The sequence below is a fragment of the Pseudorasbora parva genome, chromosome 21 (genome assembly GCF_024679245.1).
Source record: "Pseudorasbora parva isolate DD20220531a chromosome 21, ASM2467924v1, whole genome shotgun sequence".
Taxonomy (NCBI): Eukaryota; Metazoa; Chordata; class Actinopteri; order Cypriniformes; family Gobionidae; genus Pseudorasbora; species Pseudorasbora parva.
The window spans coordinates 10,516,155-10,539,543 of NC_090192.1; the positions used below are offsets into that span (position 1 = coordinate 10,516,155).

General features: G+C 42.1%; 1 protein-coding gene across 1 annotated transcript in view; it reads right to left on the reverse strand.

Moving 5' to 3' along the window:
• The window catches only part of rundc3ab (RUN domain containing 3Ab), a 28,631-nt gene extending 9,434 nt beyond the window's left edge, over positions 1–19,197 (reverse strand). The window contains exons 1-7 of the mRNA XM_067430009.1: positions 18,988–19,197; positions 18,686–18,808; positions 4,837–4,952; positions 4,602–4,729; positions 3,872–3,957; positions 3,572–3,661; positions 3,302–3,382 (exon numbers count right to left, since the gene is read on the reverse strand). Of these exons, the coding sequence (XP_067286110.1) occupies positions 3,302–3,382; positions 3,572–3,661; positions 3,872–3,957; positions 4,602–4,729; positions 4,837–4,952; positions 18,686–18,808; positions 18,988–18,995 (632 nt within the window). The 5' untranslated portion in view covers positions 18,996–19,197. The remainder of the gene's footprint in view (positions 1–3,301; positions 3,383–3,571; positions 3,662–3,871; positions 3,958–4,601; positions 4,730–4,836; positions 4,953–18,685; positions 18,809–18,987) is intronic.
• Positions 19,198–23,389: the final 4,192 nt, after the last annotated feature.

The following is a 23,389-nucleotide window of genomic DNA, read 5'->3' on the forward strand; positions in this document are numbered from 1 at the left end:
AAAGCATAGTAAGCCCCTCCAACTGGAACGCTATTCACCCTGCCCCCACGGAGGTCTGTGCACAAACTGTCTAGGAGCAACTTAGGCTTACAATGCTTTTGGGAAATGCAGACCTGATTAGGCAACCTGGCCCATAGTTTGAAAATCCCTCTAAATGTAAAAGAAGAGTCCACAACACAACTGCAACACCACAGAGAAACGATATCATTGGAATCACATTCCCTATGATTTTTTCCAGCTGATGGGCAATAAAAATGGACAATTGACAGCCTACCAGAAGTATCATGTGACTTTACATTGTTAAAATAAGCAGAGGCGGACAGAAGTGGAGTATGTTTACTTTCTGCTCGAGTACATTTTTAAGTATACTTTATCAGGGTTTTTCTTTGGAAAACTTTTACTTCACAGCATTCCAAAGCATAATAATGTCTACTTTTCACTGCACTACATTTCATAAATAAAAGTTGTTTTTTTTACCTTTAATACTTAATTGCATATTTTTTGGGTACTTTCTTACTTGTAAAACTTACTCAAGTAACACTTTGAATTACTTTTACTTAAGTAAAAGTATACAGTACTACATTTTTTATGTAAGTAAGTATTAAATTATATTCAGTATGAAATGTATTGCAGTAAAAAGTACAATATCATGTTTTGGAATGTTGTGAAGTAAAAGTTTTCCAAAGAAGAACACTGATAAAGACATATACTTGAAAAACAAAATTACTTGGAAAATAAAAATACTTTAATACTGTCTGCCTCTGAAAATGAGTAAACTGATTTACACTCACCTAAAGGATTATTAGGGACACCATACTAATGCTTTTCTGCATACCTCGGTTGTAACGAGTGGTTATTTCAGTCAAAGTTGCTCTTCTATCAGCTTGAATCAGTCGGCCCATTCTCCTCTGACCTCTAGCATCAGCAAGACATTTTCATCCACATGACTGCCGCATACTGGATGTTTTTCCCTTTTCACACTATTCTTTGTAAACCCTAGAAAGGGTTGTGCGTAAAAATCCCAGTAACTGAGAAGATTGTGAAATACTCAGACTAGCCCGTCTGGCACCAACAACCATGCCATGCTCAAAATTGCTTAAAGCTACACTGTGTAACTTTTTTAGTTTATTCTTAGCTAAAAACACTTAGTTCTTTCAAAAATATATGTGTTCATTAATGTATATTTACTTCTTTCAAGTAATAAAGTATTCTCGTAAGTTTATAATATTCCATTGAAAATACATACTGGTGAGGGGTTCGAATGCCGGACGCCATGTTGCCCCTCCATTTTGAAAGTACATTAGCCAAAGAGGGACATACCCGTAAATTCAAGCTTTGCCTTTCGCGTTTTAACACTCGATGGCACCGTGTCGAATGTGAAAAGTGGGATTGCCATGTTAATCTTGGACTAAATCGGCCACCGTAGGAGTTCAAACGAAATCAGAATTGAGAGGAACAGAAACTATTATTCACTGGATTGTCATATACCTTTTCACCGCTAGATGGGGGAAAATATCACACAGTGTAGCTTTAAATCACCTTTCTTTCCCATTCTGACATTCAGTTTGGAGTTCAGGAGATTTTCTTGACCAGGACCACACCCCTAAATGCATTGAAGCAACTGCCATGTGATTGGTTGATTAGATAATTGCATTATTGAAAAATTTAACAGGTGTTCCTAATAATCCTTTATGTGAGTGTGTATATATATATATATATATATATATATATATATATATATATATATATATATATATATATATATATATATATATATATATATATATATATATAAATATATATGGCTCTGGCTACTTGGCTGATTAACGGAAGTTCAGAAATTAATTAAAAAACATTTTTAATAAAAAGGTTAAAGACTCATCATCAGTTTGAATCAGTTCAACAAATGACTCTGTCCGAACAGTCACTGAATTCACTGAATGACTAAACTCTATAGATTTAGTTTAGAAAATAGTTGTCATTTCCAAAATCAGCCTTATCAAAAAATTATGCGTTTTCTGATTTCATAATATTTTGTTTCATTTTTGTCTGTAATTTCAGTTTGTTTCAAGAACTTTTCTTGCAACTCATATGATGAAATACCAATAAAAGTTAATTGTGATCAGATAATCAGTAATATTGGTTGATCATGCAGTATTAATAACAACAGAAAATATTTCAAAGTAAACTTTAGGGAGAGTGGGTTACTTACTAGGGTTAGCAGTGGCTAAACGCTAGCCTGGATGCCAGTCAAACTTAGCCCCGCCCACAACATTTGAGTTCGGGAAGTTCGGTCAGGACTTGATTTGTGGAGCATTGTGGAGCAACTATGCTCAAACCAGAGCTGTTCAGACCAATCAAATTGTCAGGGCAGGCTTTATATGATGATGGACAGACGATCAACAGTAACGTAATCCACCACGTCACCAAAGAGTGCTTTGGTTGAATACGTTCTAAGCCTAAACTGAGAACTTTTTCGTCTATGCATTCACTTTTACTGTTTCTCTCAAAAATGATGATCGTGTTGGTAAGTATCCTTAAATTATTTTTTTCAACACCGGCAAAGTTTGTTTACTTTCATTTTCTTCTTCTTTTACTTTTTCCAGTGTGAGTGCAGTTGAGTTCTATTGACAGCTATGCGTCGCTTAAGTGGTTGCATATTGTTGCTCTGACTGGTTGCAGGTCTCAATTAAGTGCAAAAGCATTTTCTTTCCTGGTTCGCCCCACACACCCCATAATCACTGCCCAATTGAAGCAGTATCAGACTCATATTCTGACTAGAATCTGAGTATGACGACATCAGGCTAGCTAAATTCTGCAAGGAATCGTACAGTTTTGTGGAGTCCATTTCCAACTGGATGACTTAGCACAGGCAAACAGAGAGGAAGAACTAAAATAAATTATTTTGAAAGAAGAGGAACCTTCTGTCTAACCCTTAAGCAAAATGCTTTGAGAATTTGCATTGTGGCACAGAGGTTCTATATTAGCTTTTATTCTGCAACCACAACCACAAACTATATAGTCAAGATTCATGTTTGGATTTATTACAGCAAATACCACAAGCATTCTCGTGAAGGAACACAGACGCAGTGAAAGCTTGTGGAGCCTAGTACAAACTAGTACAAGCTTACAAACGCAAAGACCAGTGGGCCAATATCGCTGACGAAGTTTAATATATAGAGAGAAGCAGAAATCGTGTTCAAGATTAAAATATGATTGTGCAGCCGGGGTGATATAAATAAAATCTCTCCCACACCATTCCCTGCATGAAACTGAGCAGTACAATAGAAAAGTTCTTCACCTTTGTGTGAATTTCAGATATGGAGTGTAGTCAATAACAGCCTCAGATTTCCCATCCAGAGCCTCTCCTTTCAAGCAGAAACTGACAACAAACACAGATCAACAAAGATTAAATAACATTCTAGCTCGGTTACAGAACCAGAAGTATCGTAAGGTTTACATTAGTGCGGTTGCTGCCTATGTAAAGCTTTCCAAATCAATTACTTAGGAGGTTCCATCATGCTGAGATTTTTTGCGTGTTTTGTATTCCTCACAATATCCATCCTCTCACCTGAAGTCAATTGCTCCGAGTCCAATGAGCATTCCAGTCAGAACAGTTGCTTCTTCTCGCAACATTATGGCACCTTCATCGTAGAACCTCCTGCAGACAAACACACACATGCAATACATAAGCACACACAATCACATTACAGATGCACCATTTTTCTGCATTCAATAGTTAAATGTTCTTAATGGCTGTCTAAATTGTTATGTTTAAACTGGATACATGTATTGATGCCTGGGTGTGACCATAAATGGATCATATTGGATATGTATGATTAATATTGAGTTTTTCCTCTTTTAGTCTGACCTTGTGGTGCGACTATCTCGCAAAGCAGTGGCGATGTATTCAGACAGACGTTTCTCCATTAGTGCAACCCGTAGCCATGCTCTGCCCTAGAGGCACGGATGAATCACAAATCACTGCAAGCTTCATCATACAAACCATATCAAACATGCATATGCTGCAGAAACATTAATGAACACTTATAAATATATATATATCAGTCAAAATTTCTTTTTTTTTTTTTTTAGAAAAAAAAACAATTAACCAAATGTTTTTTTTAACAATTTTTTTTTTTAAATTCACCAAAATACTATTTTTTTCAAGTATTCATAACAGTTTCCCAAAAATGTTTTTTTTAATTAATTTACCCACATGTCATTCCAAACCTGTATAATCTGTGGAACATAAAAAAAAAAAAAGATTTTAAAGAATGTTGGTAACCAGCTGGTAACCAATTTTGGTTAGCATTGACTTCCATTGTATGGACAAAAAACATAGAGACATTTCTCAAAATATCTTTTTTCATGTTCAACAAAAGAACGAAAGTACTACAGATTTGGAATGACATGAGGAGGAGTAAATTATGACAATTTAAATTTTTGGGTGAACTATCCCAAAGTATGAACCTAGGTATTTCTATCTGACATTACTGTGCTGCAAAAAAGTACTGTGGATTTTTTGTTTGTGTATTAAAAATGAATTCAGCAATAATTATTTACTTATCCTACTTATCCTAACTATTTTGCAAGCCCACCTTTGCTCTTGAGGAGTTGATGTTCTCCATGTTCTCAATGCTGCTTATGCAGTTATTGGGGACTTTACTGCAGGCCAGACGGATAAAGTCCCAAAAACTGCGCTGACCATCAAACCAGCTGCCAGAGCCTGCAAGAGACATGCCTCCATTCACATCACTGGCTAATATATGCTTACTGTTCTAATACAGTTAAAAAATAGTTTTCTATTGATTTCTTACCTCTTTTATGTCTTACCTTTAAAGCGGTGGCTGAGGATGTGCTCCAGAATAGCAGCAAAGTTAATGAACTCCTCAGACGAATCATCAATGGGCTCTGCTGTGTACTTCTCTAACAGTGTCTTTACAGAAAACCTGCCATACAAACACAAACAATACAATGTACTCCAATAATAAAATAATGTTCCCTTTCGAAAGGGAACTCGCGCTGCGTCAGCTGACGCTACGGGGAACGCCTTCAGCGTGACAGGTGTCTGAAATCGCTATCAAATCACAATCCTACTGACCGTCGGCAGCCGGTGATGTCATCACCGTGCGACCAGGAAGTATAAAAAGGCACCGTGCCAACATGACAACATCCTTTCGTCTTCAGGGACTGTTTTGTCTGGTTCGCTAGAAAGTCTTTCTAAACCGAAATGAAGTGCACACGTAAATCTAAGGGAGCGTACAGGAAGTGCGCTGATCCGTGTCCCAGGTTTCTCACGCCTGGGGACACGCACACCCTTTGTGTGCTCTGCCTGGGGGAAGAGCACGCGCGGGAGGTTCTCGAGGGGGCTTCCTGCGCAAACTGCGAGCGTTTTCCGACTGAGGACACTCCGCTCTCGCTTGGCCTTCTTCTCGAGGGAAGAAGAGCCAGCATCTGGGAGCGGTCCCGCTCATGCCGAGGCTGAGAGGCGCCGTTTGTCCTGGGGCTCCCAGATGGGTCTGGCTCATCGTCTGGAGAACACAGTGCACACGGACGATCAGCCAGGTCGAGAGAGCAGGCGGACGGAGGAGGAGTCGGATGGAGACTCCTCCTCTTCGTCAGCCCGTGCTTTTCCAGTCTATCAGAGGATGGCTGTGGATGAGGAGGAAAATGAGGCTGAGGCCAAATCCTCCCAGCCATCCTGCCCCGTGTATGGGGAGCTGCTGGATGTGATGGCATAGCCCAGCTCCCGGGAGCCTTCCATTCCTCCCCGACCTTCACGAGCAGGTCGTGGGGGCATGGAAGAAACCCTACTCGGCGCGAGTCCATCGACATCAGCGTTTTAATTTTGCTGATGTCGGGGGATTGGCCGAGGCAGGGTATGTGTCGATGCCGCCCATCGACGATACGTTCGCGAACTGTCTCACGTCCGGGCGGCCATCGACACTAAGAGCTCCAGCCCTGCCATCGAAACCAAAAAATTAAAGACGACTTCAAGTCTTAATGGCAGGGCATACACATCGGCGGGTCAGGCGGCGGCGGCCTTGCATACAATGGCTGTGTTGCAGGCTTATCAAGCTGGCCTGCTGAGGGACCTCGATTAGGGGGAGGGCCTACCCCCTGATGCGATGGCTGAGTGGCGCACCACGGATCTCTCTCTCCGGGCGGCCAAACACATAGCAGTCGCCATCGGGCGGTCGATGGCGGCTATGGTCGCCACAGAGAGGCATCGGTGGCTAAACTTGGTGGACATCGGGGTGAAAGAAAAGGCTTTTCTCCTCGATGCCCCAGTCTCGCTCTCTGAGCTTTTCGGCACCTCCGTCGAGGCGGTGGTGGGAAGGTTCAGAGAGGCGAGGGCGCGCTCAGCGGCGTATAGAACGTGTATTCCGCTGAGGTCTGGGGTGGCGCCCAGGCAGGAGGGTGTCCCTGGCCCATCAAAAAAAAAAAAAAAAAAATGGGCCAACGCAGTAGCGTGGCCTTCCGTGCGCCCCCTCCGTGGAGGAGTAGGACGTGGAAGAGGCGGGACACCCGCAACAGGAGGAGGGACATCGGGGAGAAGAACCGCTTCCAGCTCCGGAAGCGAGGTGGTGAGTCTCCGCCCCCGAGGGCGCGGAAGTGATGTTGTGTCCCCTCCTTTGTTTTTCTGTTGTTTTTCTTTTTTCTCCCCGGGCGCGCTTTACACCAGGCCGCGCCGGCTGATGATGAGCGGAGGTGAGACTCTGACGAAGGCCTGCCAGGCCGGTGTGTGCTCTGCCCGCACACAGTGCATCGTCTCTGGGAAAAGCGGGATTTCGCGGCCGCCTCCTCGGCCTTACATGTGAAAATAAAGCGCCCCGCCCTCAGGTTAGTGCGCCGAAGCATGCATGTTACATGAAGCGATGAGGCACTGAAGACAGCGGGTGAGTCCCCTTTTAGGGCAAACATTCTTCTTTTCAATGCCGTATGTTTGGACTCTATGCTCCCTGAGGGATATTTTGTCTACAAAAGATGAAGAAAAGTGTAACAGTTGGAGAAGTGGGCCTGTAGTTCCCCGGTAAAGGTGGCTAGAACGATGTTTGTATAAACACAGTGTGTTTATGTAGGCTGTACGTTTGCTAGTGTAGCAACAGTTGTTTATAAGGCTGTTTCTCTTCTGGATATGTGTAACATGAGCAGTAGAGGCCACCGCACATGCCGCGGGCATGTAGCGGCGATATAAACTGATGTATGTTCTCCTGGCGAACTTTTTAGCTGTAGCCACCTCTGGGTAGCGTTGGCACCTCTGCTAGTGAAATATCTAGATGAATATGTGAGGTCAGGCTAGCGCATGAACTACAGTAAGGTCTGTCCCAGTCCTTTTTAGGGCCGTTGTTTGTGGGATTATCAGGCCGATGCTAGTGCATCAGGTTGGCCTAGGCTGTTGATGGGAAGACGGTGGCGTCTCGCGGTGGCATATCGCCCTGGCAGTTGCCCCGGGCTCCTGTCGGTATCCCCGCAGGAGCTTTGTATCCCTACCCGGCCTCCCCGTAGTAGGGTCGTCCGGCCAATGCCCACCCCCCTTCTGGATTTGGGGGTTGTTATTAATGCAAAAAGGTGTATAGCAGAATGAATCGCGACTCAGCCAGTGGTCGTGGGGACGGGGTAGGCGTCTCTTCGCGGTGCGCAGTCAGACTGATTTTGCTAGCCCCGCCCCCCAGAGCTAGTGCGGCCGCCACTTCTGGGCGGCCCCCCGGCTTGGTTCAGGAAATGGCCGGTTGTGTGTGTTCAATATCTTTCACTTTTTGCTCTGTGTCTTCTGCTTCACCTTTTAGGCTCGGGTCGAGCTGTACTTCGCAACCATCTGAAAGCATCGGTTGGTAGGATGCTCCCCTGAAGTCGAAACACTGTCACGGCTGACGCCCTTGCGCGGACGGCGGACCGCTGGACGACCAGACGGCCGCCCTGGAGGCAGGTGGCGTAAGTTGTACTCCCCTCGCTTTAGAGGGTTCAAGGCGTTTTATGCTGAGTGCACTGCTGTGGGCATTGTGTTTTAGGTCCACGCTGGTAGGCGCTGCCTGAGAGACTGCACCGTCGCAGAAGGCTGCTATGGGCCGCTGGGGCGGACCGACTATAGAAGGCTGGCTGGCGGGAGACGCCAGCCGAGGCAGTCCGGGCAGTTAACTCTGGGTCAGGTGGTAGGCCTCAGTAGGCCTCCCTGCTGTCGGCTGCAGCAGAAACCTCGTCATAAGTAGGCCCCTAACGGCCTCCCTGGGGATGAGTCCCCAGGCAGTGACTGGATACCCAGTCCTCATCAGCCAGCAGACAGCCACTGTCAGCCCGACTTTAAGGGCTCGCTGAGTTTCAGCACGCTTCACATGGCGTCCCCTGAGGGGGTGACCTAGGGTTCCAACCATTGGTTGACAGGATCTAGGCCGCTTTAGGCCTCCTGTAGGGTGAGCCCCGTTTCCCAGGTCTTGCAACAGTGTGCGTGGGTGTTAGCCAGGCGGCTAGCATGGTCTGCTATCAGGGACGGGCCGCTTCAGGCCGTCCTATGGTCGTTTCCCGGCCCTGCGGGGTTTCCGGTGGGATTTGCCATCGGATAAGCACCGTCTGTCACCAATCTAATAGGGAACTGCCATTCGGCAATAGGCCTCTCCAGGCCGCCCTAAAAGGACCGGACTGTACGTGGCATCAAACAGGCCTCCCTGGAGGCGAGCCCCGGGAACACAACAGCTCCCAACAGTTTGCACGTTGGCTGGCAGGAAGTAGGCCGCTCTAGGCCGCCTGAGGGTGAGCCCCCGAGCTGGGATGCTCGGTAGGCCAGTGTATTATGCTGTCAGGCCTTTTTGGGCCTTTTTGGGAGGGATTCCCGGACCAGGTCTCGGTGACAAGCTAGCTATTAGCATGGGTGGCTTCTGGTGCTATAGCCTCATGAGCCCCCTGAGGAACCAATAGAGCCACCTGCCTGCAGGCCGCCTGAGGGTGAGCCCCGAGCTGGGACGCTCGCTAGGCCAGTGTATTATGCTGTCAGGCCTTTTTGGACCTTTTTTGGGAAAGGATTCCCGGACCAAAGGTCTCGGTGACAAGCTAGCCATTAGCATGGGTGGCTTCTGGCGTTATAACCTCATGAGCCCCCTGAGGAACCAGTAAAGCCACCTTCCTGCGGCTCTTAACAGCTAACAGCTAACAGCAAACACTGACGGTGCCGGGTGGAGGCTCCTCATTGCCTCCCTGGAGGGGAAACGGTTCCCTGGAGCGGGAACGTATAACTGGCTTTGGGCTGACAGCTAGTGGCTGCCCGCCGGTGGGTCCCGGCCTGGGCCGGTATAACTCAAGGGCGGGCTCATGCCCTAGCACAACGAGACTCCGTTTCTGCTGCGCAGTCCCTTCAGGACAGGGACTGGCTAGCCTACAGCATGAGTTACCTACCAAGCTGGCTTAAGAGCTCCCCTCATTGAGGGTCGTCTGCGAGCTTACGGCCGCTTGAGTCTGATCAGACGGGCAGGCCCCCCTCGGGGCCTCCCGGGTAGATCAGTCCATAGGCCTTTTTTTTAGGCCTCCTGAGCACCCCTGTAATAAATGTGTTCAGTAGATCCTAGGATCGAGCAGAAGAGACTCCCCTCGATGGCAAGGGTAAGAAGCACTAAGCTGAGTACTGCTCTCCAGGATTCCCGTCTCCGAGTTCCGGTCTGAGGAGGACATTGCCAGTTTGCAGTCCCTCAGCCTGGATGCTCATGAGTAAGAGTGACGTCCGGAGGCTCTGTTTTGACAGACAGGGTTGGCCAAGCTGGGGTGTCCCACAGAAGTGATGCCAGGTGAGGCCTCCCTGGTGGCATTCGGTGAAGGTTTTTCCCGAATTAGTGACGGCTTGTGGCGCCCTCGGGTCCCCTAGCCACATTCCCTTAAGGGACTCCTTCCTTCGAAAGTAGTAGGTCCCAGGCCCTCGAGCAAGCCGAGAGTAGGAAACCTCAGTTAAAACTTGTTTAGGTTCTCTCTTAGGCATATAGCTTGGGCTATGACCGTAGGGAATGATGTCACTGGCAGCCTGTGTGGCTAGAGGGGGAGTGGTTCAGACTTTCCGCGAACACTCGTCCAGGCAGTTCTCACTGCCAGTAAGGGGCGTGCACTCCCCTCAGCATGGTGGCGTGGGTATATCGTTCCCCGTAGCGTCAGCTGACGCAGCGCGAGTTCCCTTTCGAAAGGAAACGTCCCCGGTTACGTATGTAACCTTAGTTCCCTGAGAACAGGGAACGAGACGCTGCGTCACATGGCCATGCTTCAAGGTGTGCCTGCCCACAGTCCCTTCAGACGAAGCGGATGTTGTCATGTTGGCACGGTGCCTTTTTATACTTCCTGGTCGCACGGTGATGACATCACCAGCTGCCGACGGTCAGTAGGATTGTGATTTGACAGCGATTTCAGACACCTGTCACGCTGAAGGCGTTCCCCGTAGCGTCAGCTGACGCAGCGTCTCGTTCCCTGTTCTCAGGGAACTAAGGTTACATACGTAACCGGGGACGATTACATTTAAAAGAGAAAAAAACTAATCCTACAGATCTTAGTTGTGTACCAAATGACACATTATACTTATATAATGCACTATGTACTCAACCATCTAGTATTCTATAAGGTTATTTTTGTCATCCAGCATCAGAGTCAGATAGTGAAAGCACACTACTCACATTAGAATAGCGCTCAAATTGGGACTGATTTCTTTTTTTTTCTACACCACTGATTCCCTGTTTTCCCCCCTCTCTTCTGTGTTTTTTTGCTTCCCTGATTGATTTGATTTGCATCTAAGAAATATCTTTCTTGTCCCATCAACTTCAACTGTGTGTTGTCTGTATTGTGGACCAATTAGTCTACTTAATGTATTAGAAATAGGGTTGAAGTGTATGTAGTAACAATTATTTATGTTAAACTAAAACATAATTGTAATTTCGACTGAAGCTTGTATACAATGCATTTAAATATATATGTGGTTACACATTCTAAATAATAGTTGCAATTTGCAGCCAATTTTTAAAATGTCTGTCTGTTCTGTGAGTTGTTCCTGGGCTGTCTGTCTGTCCTGTATTGACCAAGAAAGCCATCCCTGAGAAGTCTGTCTGTTCTGCTTTGGCCAAGGAGGAATTCCTTACTGAAAAATGTGTGTGTCCAGTTTGTTAAAGGTCCCGCTCTTTGCGATTCCATCTTTCAAACTTTAGTGTGTAATGTTGCTGTTAGAGCATAAATAATACCTGTAAAATTATAAAGCTCAAAGTCCAATGCCAAGCGAGATATTTTATTTAACAGAAGTTCCCTTTCAAAGCCTACAGCGAACGGCCGGTTTGGACTACAGCAGGAAGTGCAGGGATGTAATGACGTCACTAGAACCGTTTGTTGACTAACCCTCCGCCCACACGAACACGCAAAATAGGGGGCATGGCCTTGTTGCTCTCCCACATGGAGAAGAGCACTTGCATCTCCCCGTTATGGTAAGAGGCGGGACCTTTCCGGGCAAAGTGCGCTAAGCTGTTGTCCAATCACAACACGGGAAGAGCTGGCCCAATCAGAACTCGTTCTGTGTTTCTGAAGGACGGACTTCATAGAACAAGGAAATCATCAGGCCGTTTTTAGGACAGAGTAAACAGCGCTGTACAGATAAGTAAATTGTGTGAAAAATACTGTTTTTTTTACACGCGAAACATGAACTCATGTTATATTGCACACTGTAAACATAATCAAAGCTTCGAAAACACGCGAAGAACGAGACCTTTAAACTCCTGCCTGCACTGCCCCAGTCCTCACTGTCTCACACAAGTGTCTCCTACTCTGCCTGATCTAAGCATTGGGAATCCACCTTGAACTGTCTGTTCGCTAGCTCAACCCTGGACTGTTGACCTATTTGCTCCGTCTAGAACCTCCGTGCCCATCACTCCACCTCTCCCAGTCGACTCAGCTCCACCTGGGACCATTGTCCCTATGGCCCCACCAGGCTTCCTTGTCCCTCTGGCTTTACCTTGGTCAGTCATTGCTCTGCCTTCACCATGAACTTCCAAGCCTTTACCTGCACTTTGTTCTTCCACACCTTGGGCTCTGTCTGGCTCCACCTTCCCTTCGGCTCTGCATCAGTCCTCCAGATCCCTGGCCGCACATCCCCGCAGCTCCCCCTTGGTCTCCAGGACCTTCTGTGTCGGCCCAGTACTCTTTGGAATTTTTGTTTCGTCTGAGTCTCCTCTACTTCATGTCGGTCGGTCGTTCCCCTGGTCCTGTCTGCATAGTCTCCACCTTGGCTCCTCCCTCCCTTCACTCTGCTGAGGGCTTTCACCCTGGGATTAAAGCTGGGGATTCCCTCCTAACTACTCCTCCCATTAACTCCTCCCTGGTTCCTGCCTACATTGTCTCCCCCCTGGACTGTCTCACTGGTTGCTCTGACCTGGCTCTTATGTTTGTCCAGTGTGCCTCCCCTGCTAACCTCCTAAGCCCTCCTCCGTTGGACTCCTTGTATTTGATTGTTGTTTATAAGGCACGAGGCTGCACCTTCTTGAGGGGGCGTTTATATGATTATGTTTTGCAACTGTTGTTCATTTCCGTGTATGAGTTTGCCTTGTGTAAGTTCATTGTCCAGTTTAGTTTGTTGTTCTGCTCGAGTGTTAATCCTGAGTATCAGGAGTGTTTCTGTTACCTTTTTGTTTTTTAATAAAGAAAGACTGCTGTGACTAAATCCTACACATAATTACCATTGCTGCAACCATGGGTGACAATAACACTACAGTCTAATACAGGCTACATTCAAAATCAATCTCTGGCACTTTACATGTATATTAGAGTGTTAATTAAATTCTGGAGAAATTCAGAATCACAATTTTTTGTTTCAAATAGAGATCATAATTCTCAACAGACAACTAAACAAAATAACTTGACAAAATGTTAATTGCTGCTGTGTATTTAAGATGTTAAAGGGGTGGTTCTGTGTTTTTTTTCTAGGCTTGGTTGTGTTTATGGGGTGCAGTATAACATGTCTTAATACTTCTTTTTTTTAAATGCTGTATTTCTCTTATATTTGACCTTTATTTCACACCGCTGTCTCCACTGTCCTTTGAACGGCTCGTTGGCTTCCTGCTTCTATGAAGCCCATCCCTCCAAAAAACGCAATGGTCTTAGATTGGTTAGATGGCCAAATGTAGTTTCATGTATTTTTATTGGTTGAAGTGCCAAGCACAGGTTGCCGGAAACATCACGCCCCTTACCATTACGGTCAGAAGTCACATCTGCAGTGACTAGCAAGGGTTTATGATGTCACCAACCCGGGAAGAAGCTCATTGTAGTCCAAACCGGCCATTTTTGTAGGCAATAAACTGCCGTAACTTTAAAAGACAATATCTCCGTTTGCAGCAACATTATACACTAACTAAAGTTAAAAAGTGAAATTGCATGCAACCACCCCTTTAAATTAATTAATTAATTTATAATTATTTAATTATTTAATTATTAATTTAATTATTTTGCTTAAAAACTGAATGGCTAAATCCGAAATCACCCCCTTAAACCCTCAATCACTATTCCCTACTTTAGTCCACTAATACAGTTCACTTAAAGGGAAACACTCAGTTTCAGTCAATCTCATGTCAATCTTGAGTACCTATAGAGTAGTATTGCATCCTTCATATCTCAGAAAAGTCTTTAGTTTTATTATATTTATAAAAGAAATATGGGCTGTACCGAGTCTTTCCGGAAAAAAACGAGCGCCTGGAGGCGTATCGTGTGGGCGGAGCTAAAGAATGACGAGCGAGCAAAGCGGTGACGTCCTCAAGCGTGGAGAAACCCATCGCTATCGAGCTCAGCTAATAGATATATGATCCAGAATCACATTCGGAGGCTGAAATAAATTGAACAGGAGAAAGAGCAGCAGCAGGACGTCCGTCTCTGTGGTATGTACTGTATTTAGTGGCCTGTCAACATTTGTGTGTCTTTACTCGCAGTTTTATGAGGACATGATTCGGTTTATGGACTATTGTATGCAACTAAACCTTAGCAGTAGCAAGCAAAAGGGTTTTGCACATCAGACTAGTGTAATGTTATTCAAACAATGGAGTAACCGTTAGCGCATTTGAATGACGAAGCACGCGATCGTGTCGTTGACTGATGTTTACTCACGCGACAACAGCATAGACATTTGAAGCAGTTTTACTCACCGGCTGCTTCCAAAGTAGGACCGAACCTTTATCGCTGGGACCGCTCCGTCAAAAACACACTTCTTTGGTATGATTTGGTGAAGTCCTGACAACAGTGACTTGCTGTGCTGAAGCGTTGAAGTCGCTTGATGTCACAGATAGGAATAAAGTGGAGCGCGGCGGGAGTGTATGGGCGTGCATTTCCTCTCTCGCTCTAGTCACACGCGCGTGCACACCCTACCGGGAGAAGAGCCCGTATGGCCCATACAAGGACCTTCCGCTCTAGTAACGTCAAGCCGAACCATACTCGAAAAAAACTCTCCGAAACTTGTGAGAAACCGGAAAGAGTATTTTTAACACAGAAATACTCCATCAAACGTCCAACATTAGTTTTTGAAACTTTGTCTATGTTTAGGATGGGAATCCAAGTCTTTAACAGTGTAAAAAGCTCAGTATGCATGAAACAGCATTTCACCCCCCCTTTAAAGAGTGAATAAAAAACAAGTGAGCAAATTCAGACAGCAGTTGAGTGTACATTGGCTGCACATTATTGCGGTGCAATGTAGGATAGAATGAGTGCACTTAATAACGTCCACTATGGTTTCGGACACCTCTACAAATGGCTGTCCCCTTAATTAGAGCCCTATTTAAGGTTATAAGGGCCAATTTCGGATTCAGCCAATGAATGACTAACGAATGACTAACTAACGCGTAAATACTTGTTTTATTACTGGATGAATAATTTTAACAGTCACTTGTCGCACCTACTGGTGTAACGATATAAAGATAAAAACATTATTTGAAGTGCCAAGTTACTTCCAAAAGGTGATTAGATCGCTTTTGTTGATATCTGTGTTTATATCCGAACCATAGGCCTAACCCAAGCACTTCTGTGATAATATGAATATTTGTCAAAAAGACAAAGAAGGTGTGCCGTTCCTCAAACCCAAACAGGGGTCAGGTACAGGACAAAAGAAATAACTAAAGACAAAAATAGTGATGTACGCACACTAATGTAACTGCTCCACCTGTTGGTCAAAATGTTGCAATAAACTGGAGCAGTTATATCAGTGTGCGGATCACAAGGCAGGCAAATTTTATAGGTAAACCATTACCACTATCTTTATTAAAGATAATGTCTGTATATTTGTCCTCACTAATAGGCTGCATTCCATATTTAAAAAATGAAACTTTAGATACAAAGATAAGATACAAAATCGTTGAAGTCTTTAATACACTCAAGTATGCTTTAAAACCCATTGTGAGAAGCAATGGTGAGGTAATAGCCAATGATGATATGATGAGTAAGTATTCCATTGAACAGTTTGGATCATTGCACTAAATGAATCTTTCTGATAAATGACTAAACATTTTCTACTTAACTGCTTACTATAGCCTACTTACTTTATCCACGATAGGTCATGAACAGAACTGCTGTGTTTTGAATGTATAGAACAGATACATAGCGTATTATCATTGTATCATCATACATAGCATAAGTAGCGCAAGACCTGAAATGGGTGAGTCAGATCCAGGGAGACATACAAAATGTGCAGGGCTGGTGGTACTCCAGGGCAGGTTTGAGAAACAGTGGTATAGACCATTAACCTAAATATGTAATTGTTACAATTACAAATAATAATAATTTTCTATTTCTTTATAACAAGGTGTTTTTAACTATTTTTTAGCGCAGGAGTGCTGGAGCCCATCCCAGTATCTGAGGTGACTTCCTAACATAATTGCATGAATTAATAATATTCTTTGTAATCTGATGCCATCATTTTAGTGGGAAGCGATACTGTATACACTACATTTTCATTTAATGCATAAAATGATATAGTCAATGGTGTTATTCCTGTAAATGCCAAAAACAGCAGTGACTTCACCAATTGTTCTGATCACAACAATGACTCTTTCAGAACAGCCCTCCACAGCAGAACAATAGGCGGAGTAGGGCCTGACAGCCAGAGACTGAAGAGGAAAACCTTAATCCCACTTTTTATTAAGTGTCTTAACTATGTATAAACACCAAAAAAGGAACTGTTAGATGCACTGTACTCATAGTGTTCATGTTGTATTGCAAAACATGCACCTTTTGGATTTTCTAAAAAACCTTTTAGTTCTTAAAAGGAAAAATTGGTTACACTTATTTTATAGCAAAGAAAATACTGGTAAGGAAACTACATGTAAGTTATAACCATAGACTGTAAAAAAATATGGATGCGCTAGTGTCCGTGAGGTCACCCATAGTGCGATCCACCCCGCGATCTCTCTTGAAGCCAATAAGTAATTAAAACTGCAATTCCTCAATTGGCCACTAGGCCAGGCATGTTAAAATTCCCAACTTTACAGCAGAAAAAAACATTTTTACAGGCTGGTACAAATTGTGTTTTTGCTCTATACAGCTAATTTTGCCCTTAAATGACAACTGTTAGGGGGGTGAATTTTTTTTATTACTTGTTTACATTATATAAAGCCTTAAAGTTCTGCATAATTAAGGGCGTGGTTACTTTGAGTGATAGGTGGAAAGCCATTTATCCGCTGTCGATAGTCATTGCGTCACATAAGCTCCGTCCCCGCATCCTGCCTCTTTGCCCATTTTCTTTTATCCGGGAGTGATGCGCAATGACGCGCTAGCAAGATGGCAACGGCCAGCTCGTCTCTACTTTAAGCTTCAGAACGGCTAATCGGAATCCTATGGGTGACGTCACGGACACTACGTCCATATTTTTTTACAGTCTATGATTCCGATAAGCTGTTCTGAAGAGTAAAGTAGAGACAAGCTGGCTGTTGCCATCTTGCTAGCGTGTCATCACCTATCACTCCTGGATAACAGAAAATGGGCAAAGAGGCGGGATGTGGGCGGAGCTTATGTGACGCAATGACTATAGATGCCTGATAAAGTGCTATCCACCTGTCACTCAAAGTGACCACGCCCTTAATTATGCAGAACTTTAATATAATGTAGAGCTTTATATAATGTAAACAAATGAGTTATTTATAAAAAATTCACCCCCCTCACAGTTGTCACGAAGACCAAAATTAGCCGTATAGACCGAAACCACAATTTGTACCAGCCTGTAAAAATGTTTTTTTTTCTGCTGTAAAGTTGGGAATTTTAAAGGGTTAGTTTACCCCAAAATTTTATTGATATCATTAATGACTCACCTTACTGTCGTCCCACACCCGTAAGACCTCTGTTCATCTTTAGTCCGAGCGTGTATGCAAATGAATGCACACTTTACTGTCCATGTCCAGAAAGGGAATAAAAACATCATCAAAGTAGTCCATATGTGACATCAGTCGGTTAATTAGAATCTCTTGAAGCATCGAAAATACATTTTGGCCCAAAAATAACAAAAACTACGACTTTATTCAGCATTGTCTTCTCTTCCCTGTTTGTTTTCAATCCTCAAACAAAGATTCAAATGGTTATGAATCAGTGAATCAATCAATGATTTGAATCACCAATGTCACGTGATTTCAGCAGTTAGGCACTAGGCAGTTTGATACACGATCCGAATCATAAATCAATACGCAAATTCATAACCGTTTTAATCTTTATTTGAGGATTGAACACAAACAAGGAGGAGAAGACAATGCTGAATAAAGTTGTAGTTTTTGTTATTTTTGGACCAAAATGTATTTTCAATGCTTCAAGAGATTCTAATTAACCAACTGATGTCACATATGGACTACTTTGATGATGTTTTTATTCCCTTTCTGGACATGGACAGTATAGTGTGCATACACTTAGATACGCTGTTGGACTAAATATAAAATCTTAAACTGTGTTCTGAAGATGAACGGAGGTCTTACGGGTGTGGAACAACATTAGGGTCATTAATGACATCAATTTCATATTTGGGGGAACTAACCCTTTAATATAAAGTAGGACCATCTATAGAACATTTTGAGCAAAGCTTCCATGGATGAAAGGTTATTCTTGTAAACGTATGTCCATAAAGAAACAATAGAGACACCTGGGCCCAAAACGTTCAATGCTATTCTTCCGAATTTTATAATTAAACCGCATCATTGTATGACCCCTATTCGCTGTACAGCAGAGCAGATTCCCATCAGCCCTCGTCAGCCCTGCTGCCCTTGCGGGAGGAAGGTTGTCGTCATAGCGACGACATCATCCGGGGAACAGACATAAATCACATCGCATGCGTTGACCGGTTTAAAAGATAATGTTTGCATCCACACACATTTGATAATATACATTTAAAACATAAGAATATGCAGTTCGTTAAACCAACTCTCCAGAACTTGACCAAAGATATTTAGCCACCCAGACCTCCCTGAAATGTTTATGTCTGTCAGACCTCACCAACGTATAGCCTATACTATCTACAGATTTGTTAAGGATGATGTTAAAACGCTCACCTTTGTTTTCATCAATGCTCTCTATAAACCCGTTTCACATTTTGTAAAGAATTAAGGTAACAAATGCAGCATAAACATGACATTTCGAATTGCATCCCTGTTTATGACTCCTGAAGGCCGTAAACATTGCAACATTGGCTGTACTGTACATTGGTGACTTCGGGAAGCGTGTCACTCACCTACAAACCGTGATAAGGTTTTTTCTTTCCACGGCGATGCTTCTGGAGAAGCCTTTCTTGGACTGTGCACCCATAGCCATCGCGGACTGCATGAAACTCTGCTCCATCCCACTGGACCCCTCCCTTACGCCACAAATACACACACAACCGCATTCAGAGGTGAGGCAAAACAGGCGAACACAGTCGATATGAAAACGCCATTCTCCACTATTATAAAGTGCTGATGAACCGAGGCTTTCTCCTTGTGCGCTGATAAAGAGAGACACTGATGACGACCGTCTGCACCCCTCCTCTATACTGACCTCATCATGATCTCAGCATCCACCGGATCGCAAAATCATTTTTAGGATGTTTCACATTTCGTTCAAATCCCGAAAGAAGCTCTTCATATAAACAACAATGAGGCTAAATTCATAAGATTAATTAACTGGATATTCAGAGAGTCGTATAACGCTGAAGGGATCCGCATGAAGGACGCACAGACCTTTCCACCGCTGCTGAGACGCAGTGAACCAATGCGGCCGCTAGAGGGCTTCAGGCATAGATTAAGCGGTCGGAGATCGGAATCGGCTATGGCAAGCCGTTTAAACTTTTATTCATTTCCAGGATATGAATTCTTGATATCAACAATTACATTTTCACTGGTTAAAACGATACTTGTTGATTTCAATAATTGAATTTCAACTAGTAAAATTCAAATTCTTGATATCTGTAGCCTAATTGTATATGCCTATTTTCACTAGTGAAATGTCACCACAGGTATGGCAAGCCGTATTAACATTTATTCATTCCCAGGATATGAATTCTTGATATCAAAAATTACATTTTCACTAGTTAAAATGCTTATTCTTGACATCAGTAATACATTTTTTACTAGTTAAAATGCTAATTCTTGATATCAACAATTAAATTTCAACTAGTAAAAACTCTAATTCTTGATATAGGCTACTGTATGTAGGCTAATTGTATATTCACTAGTGGAATGTCATCGGCTGCCATTCAAATTCAATTCTTAGTATATACAATTATATTTTTTATAACAATTAAATTCCTGATATCAACAATCAGCATTTCTGATATCAAAAATGTAATTTTTTATATCAAAAATTTAACTGTTGATATCTAGAATTCAATTCTTGATAACAATATAATTTCAGATATATAAAATGGCTTTCTTACTATTAACAATCACATTTGTAATATCAGAAATTTACATTGTCACATGACAATCGGATTATTGATATCAAGCATAAACATTTGCACTAGTAACCACATAATTAATGATTAAAAAATAAAGATTTTTACTAGTAAGAATTGTATTCCTGATATATGAAATTGGAATTTCAACTAAGAAATGAATTATTGATATCAACAATTGAATTTAAATTACAGCCTATGGTGACAATTCAGTAGTGAAAATATAATTACAAATATCAAGAATTAGAATTCTAACTAGCTGAAAATCAATTCTTGATATCAAGAATTAGCATTTTAACTAGTGAAAATATAATTGTTGATATCAAGAATTCATATCCTGGGAATTAATAAAAGTAAAAATGGCTTGCCATACATACTCTACCACTAGGTTGCCATCTGACTAATATTATGGAAATCCATTTCCACCACATAAGATTTTTTTTTTTTTTTTTTTTTTGGTAAATCATAATTATGACATAACCTGAATCATAATTATGAGATGAAAAACATTGAAGTTATTAGGACATAGGCTAGTCATAATTATGAAATTATGAGATAAAAAGTAAAATAGTAAAAAATGACTTGGCATAGCATATGTCATAATTTCGTTTTATCTCATCATTTTGAAATTATGAAAAATAATAATCTCTAATCACATATTTATAGTTGGTATTACAACTAAATGTTTTTGTTAAATAAAGCAAGATGTGAACGTTAAGTGATTAACTTTACACCATTTATAGACTTGCTTTTCCACTCACTGATCCTTCTATATAGAGATTACAGATTCTTTCCCTCCATATTTCATATCACACCCCTTCCAATGTCACAATTCATGCATAATCTAGAATTAAGAGTTTCCCACTTGTAAAAATTACTTTGCTTGGTTATTCTTCTGCTCGAAGGCTAATTATGATTTTTCCAAAATAAATTACCGTAGGTTCTAAAGCCACACGGCCCAGATGCTGTTGTGGTGATTGCAAGTGGTTTTTACTTAATTTATATGTAGTTTCTATGTTGTGGGTGGTTGCTAGGTGGCATATTGTCTCAAACCTAGGGTGTTTTATTTGTAGTTTCTAGTATCTTTATGCATCTTTAAAACTCGTGCATAGCACACATTTACAAACTTGATCGAGATGCAGTTACCAAATTAATCCACTAGAGGTTCTCTTGTCAGCATCATTCGAATTGCTAAAATACTTGACATGTACTCTGTTGTTGTACCTCTGTAAATTGTAAATATGAAAAGTCAGTAGCCTAATTATTCACTGCAGATTCCTAATGCCAGAAGAATAACAAATAATGCAGCTGACAAGTTTAACATGCTTGCACATTTATATGTGAGGCCGGATGAGACTGTCTACGTCCTGGTCTAGATTTGGACCTAAAGCTCATCTGTGAAATTCCTGACTGCAATGAGAGGGCGTCTAGGGCAGAGTGCTGAACTACTGTGAAATGAATAGAAAGACTATTGGGAAAAGAACAGATCCATAATACAAAGACAAAATGTTTTAAATGGGGATCGAAACAGCTGGTATGTGAAACTTTTTGCCAATCAAACACATGCATCCTTTCACATCCATTTAAAAAAAACCTAACTTCAAACATTTTGAATCATATAATTAATATATCAACTTACAATATCGCCACTTGCACTGTGGAAATTAGCCTACTGTATTTTGCCAATGGTTTGCATTAACATAACCTTTAAAAATAAGTATACAAATATCAGTGTACTATACTAGTAATTATACTATTTTGATACTATACTTCGGACTAGATGGCCAACTTTTTAGCATATGAAAGTTTACTTTTAAGTACTTTAAGTGTATAAGTAAAATTTGAGTACAACTAGTTTACATCCAATTTTTTATAAGTACTGGAACTATACTACAAGTGAACGTATACTCATAGCACTAGTTAAATGCTAGCAGTTTTTTTTGTTTTTGTTTATAAAAGTACACTTTGAAGTAGCTACTAGCAGACAAATCTTCTTGGCCTAACTCCAGGGCTAACGAAACTAATAGTTTAGTAGTTCCCTTGCAAAGGGATTGTGACACCTAATATCGAATTACGGCAATCCTATAGACCAGCGACAGCCCATGATGTCATCAATGTGTGACCTGGGAGTATATAAAGGCGCCTTGCAAACATAACATTCGACTTTTCGTCTTCAGGGAATCATGTTCTGTCTGAAGCGCTTCAAATTAAGGTACAAATTCAATATGAAATGCACAGAGAAAACCAAGTGTTTTCAGAAATGTGCTGACCCTTGTCCTAGATATTTGACAAACCGGAGGATACACATGAGCTGTTCGTTTACTGTCTGAGGAAAAAAGCATGCATAGTAGAGATGCACGGATCAGTTTTAACATCACCCAATTCTGCAGTTTAAAATTGTTTTCCACCCGCTTCTATAGCACACGATCGTCATTTTACAATTAGCTATTCAAATTCCCTTCCTGCGAGCTCTCCATTGGCTACCAGTCAAATTCAGAATTGACTAAAAAATTATATTAGTCATTTACAAATGTCTGCATCATCTTGCTCCAAGTTAACTGACTGAACTTCTACATTCCCATAATCCGTCCCGCGATCTAAGATCTGGAAATCTAAATTTACTCACGGTTCCTTGTGCTAGGCGTAAACGTCGAGGCGACAGAGCTTTTTCTGTGGTGGGGCCTAGATTGTGGAACAGCTTGCCGACACTAATTAGAGCAGCTTCCTCTTTGTCAGTTTTTAAATCTCTGCTGAAAACCCATTGGTTTTGCTTAGCTTTTAATATGGGCTAATGTCCCCGCCCTGTATGTTGCAAATGTTGATTTTATTTATTTTGACTTTAATTTGTGCTTGTAGACTGTGAGATGCTGATGTAGCTTATACTTGTACAGCACTTTGGTCAGTCTGGCGACTGTTTTTAAATGTGCTCTTTAAATAAATAAACTGATACTGAACTGAAATTCTCATAAGCACAATAAAATCGTAAAACGAAATAGTTTGCTTTTTAAAAAGTTCTTCTTTGGCGAAATTAATTTAAACCAGGTGTCGGCAACCTTTATGGCCCACGGAGGAGTAGCCTTGCTGGGACATGAGCAAAAGCGAGATATTGTGTATTTAAAGGGTTAATTCACCCAAAAAATGAAATTGATATAAATGTAACAAATTAGTAATTAATTGATTGATTACCATAAAATCACATGAATGAATACAATGCAAAAACAAATTTCAGAGCATACAGTTCTCAGGATCCTGAGACATTTTATACTGCAAGTATAATCTTAAGTTTTCTTTAAGTATACTTAAAGGGTTACTTGAGCGATTTAGCATATGGCTTTGTATCAGTAGAAACCCTGGAGTATATTCGAATGATCGTGTGTTAACCCCAAAACAGCAACATGGCAACAATGCACTTGAACACCAGACCAGCATGCACATGGGCGAACAGATGGGCGTGAGTGTATTTGCTATTTAAACAGCGTGGTGTTGGAAGTGAAAATGATAACTACA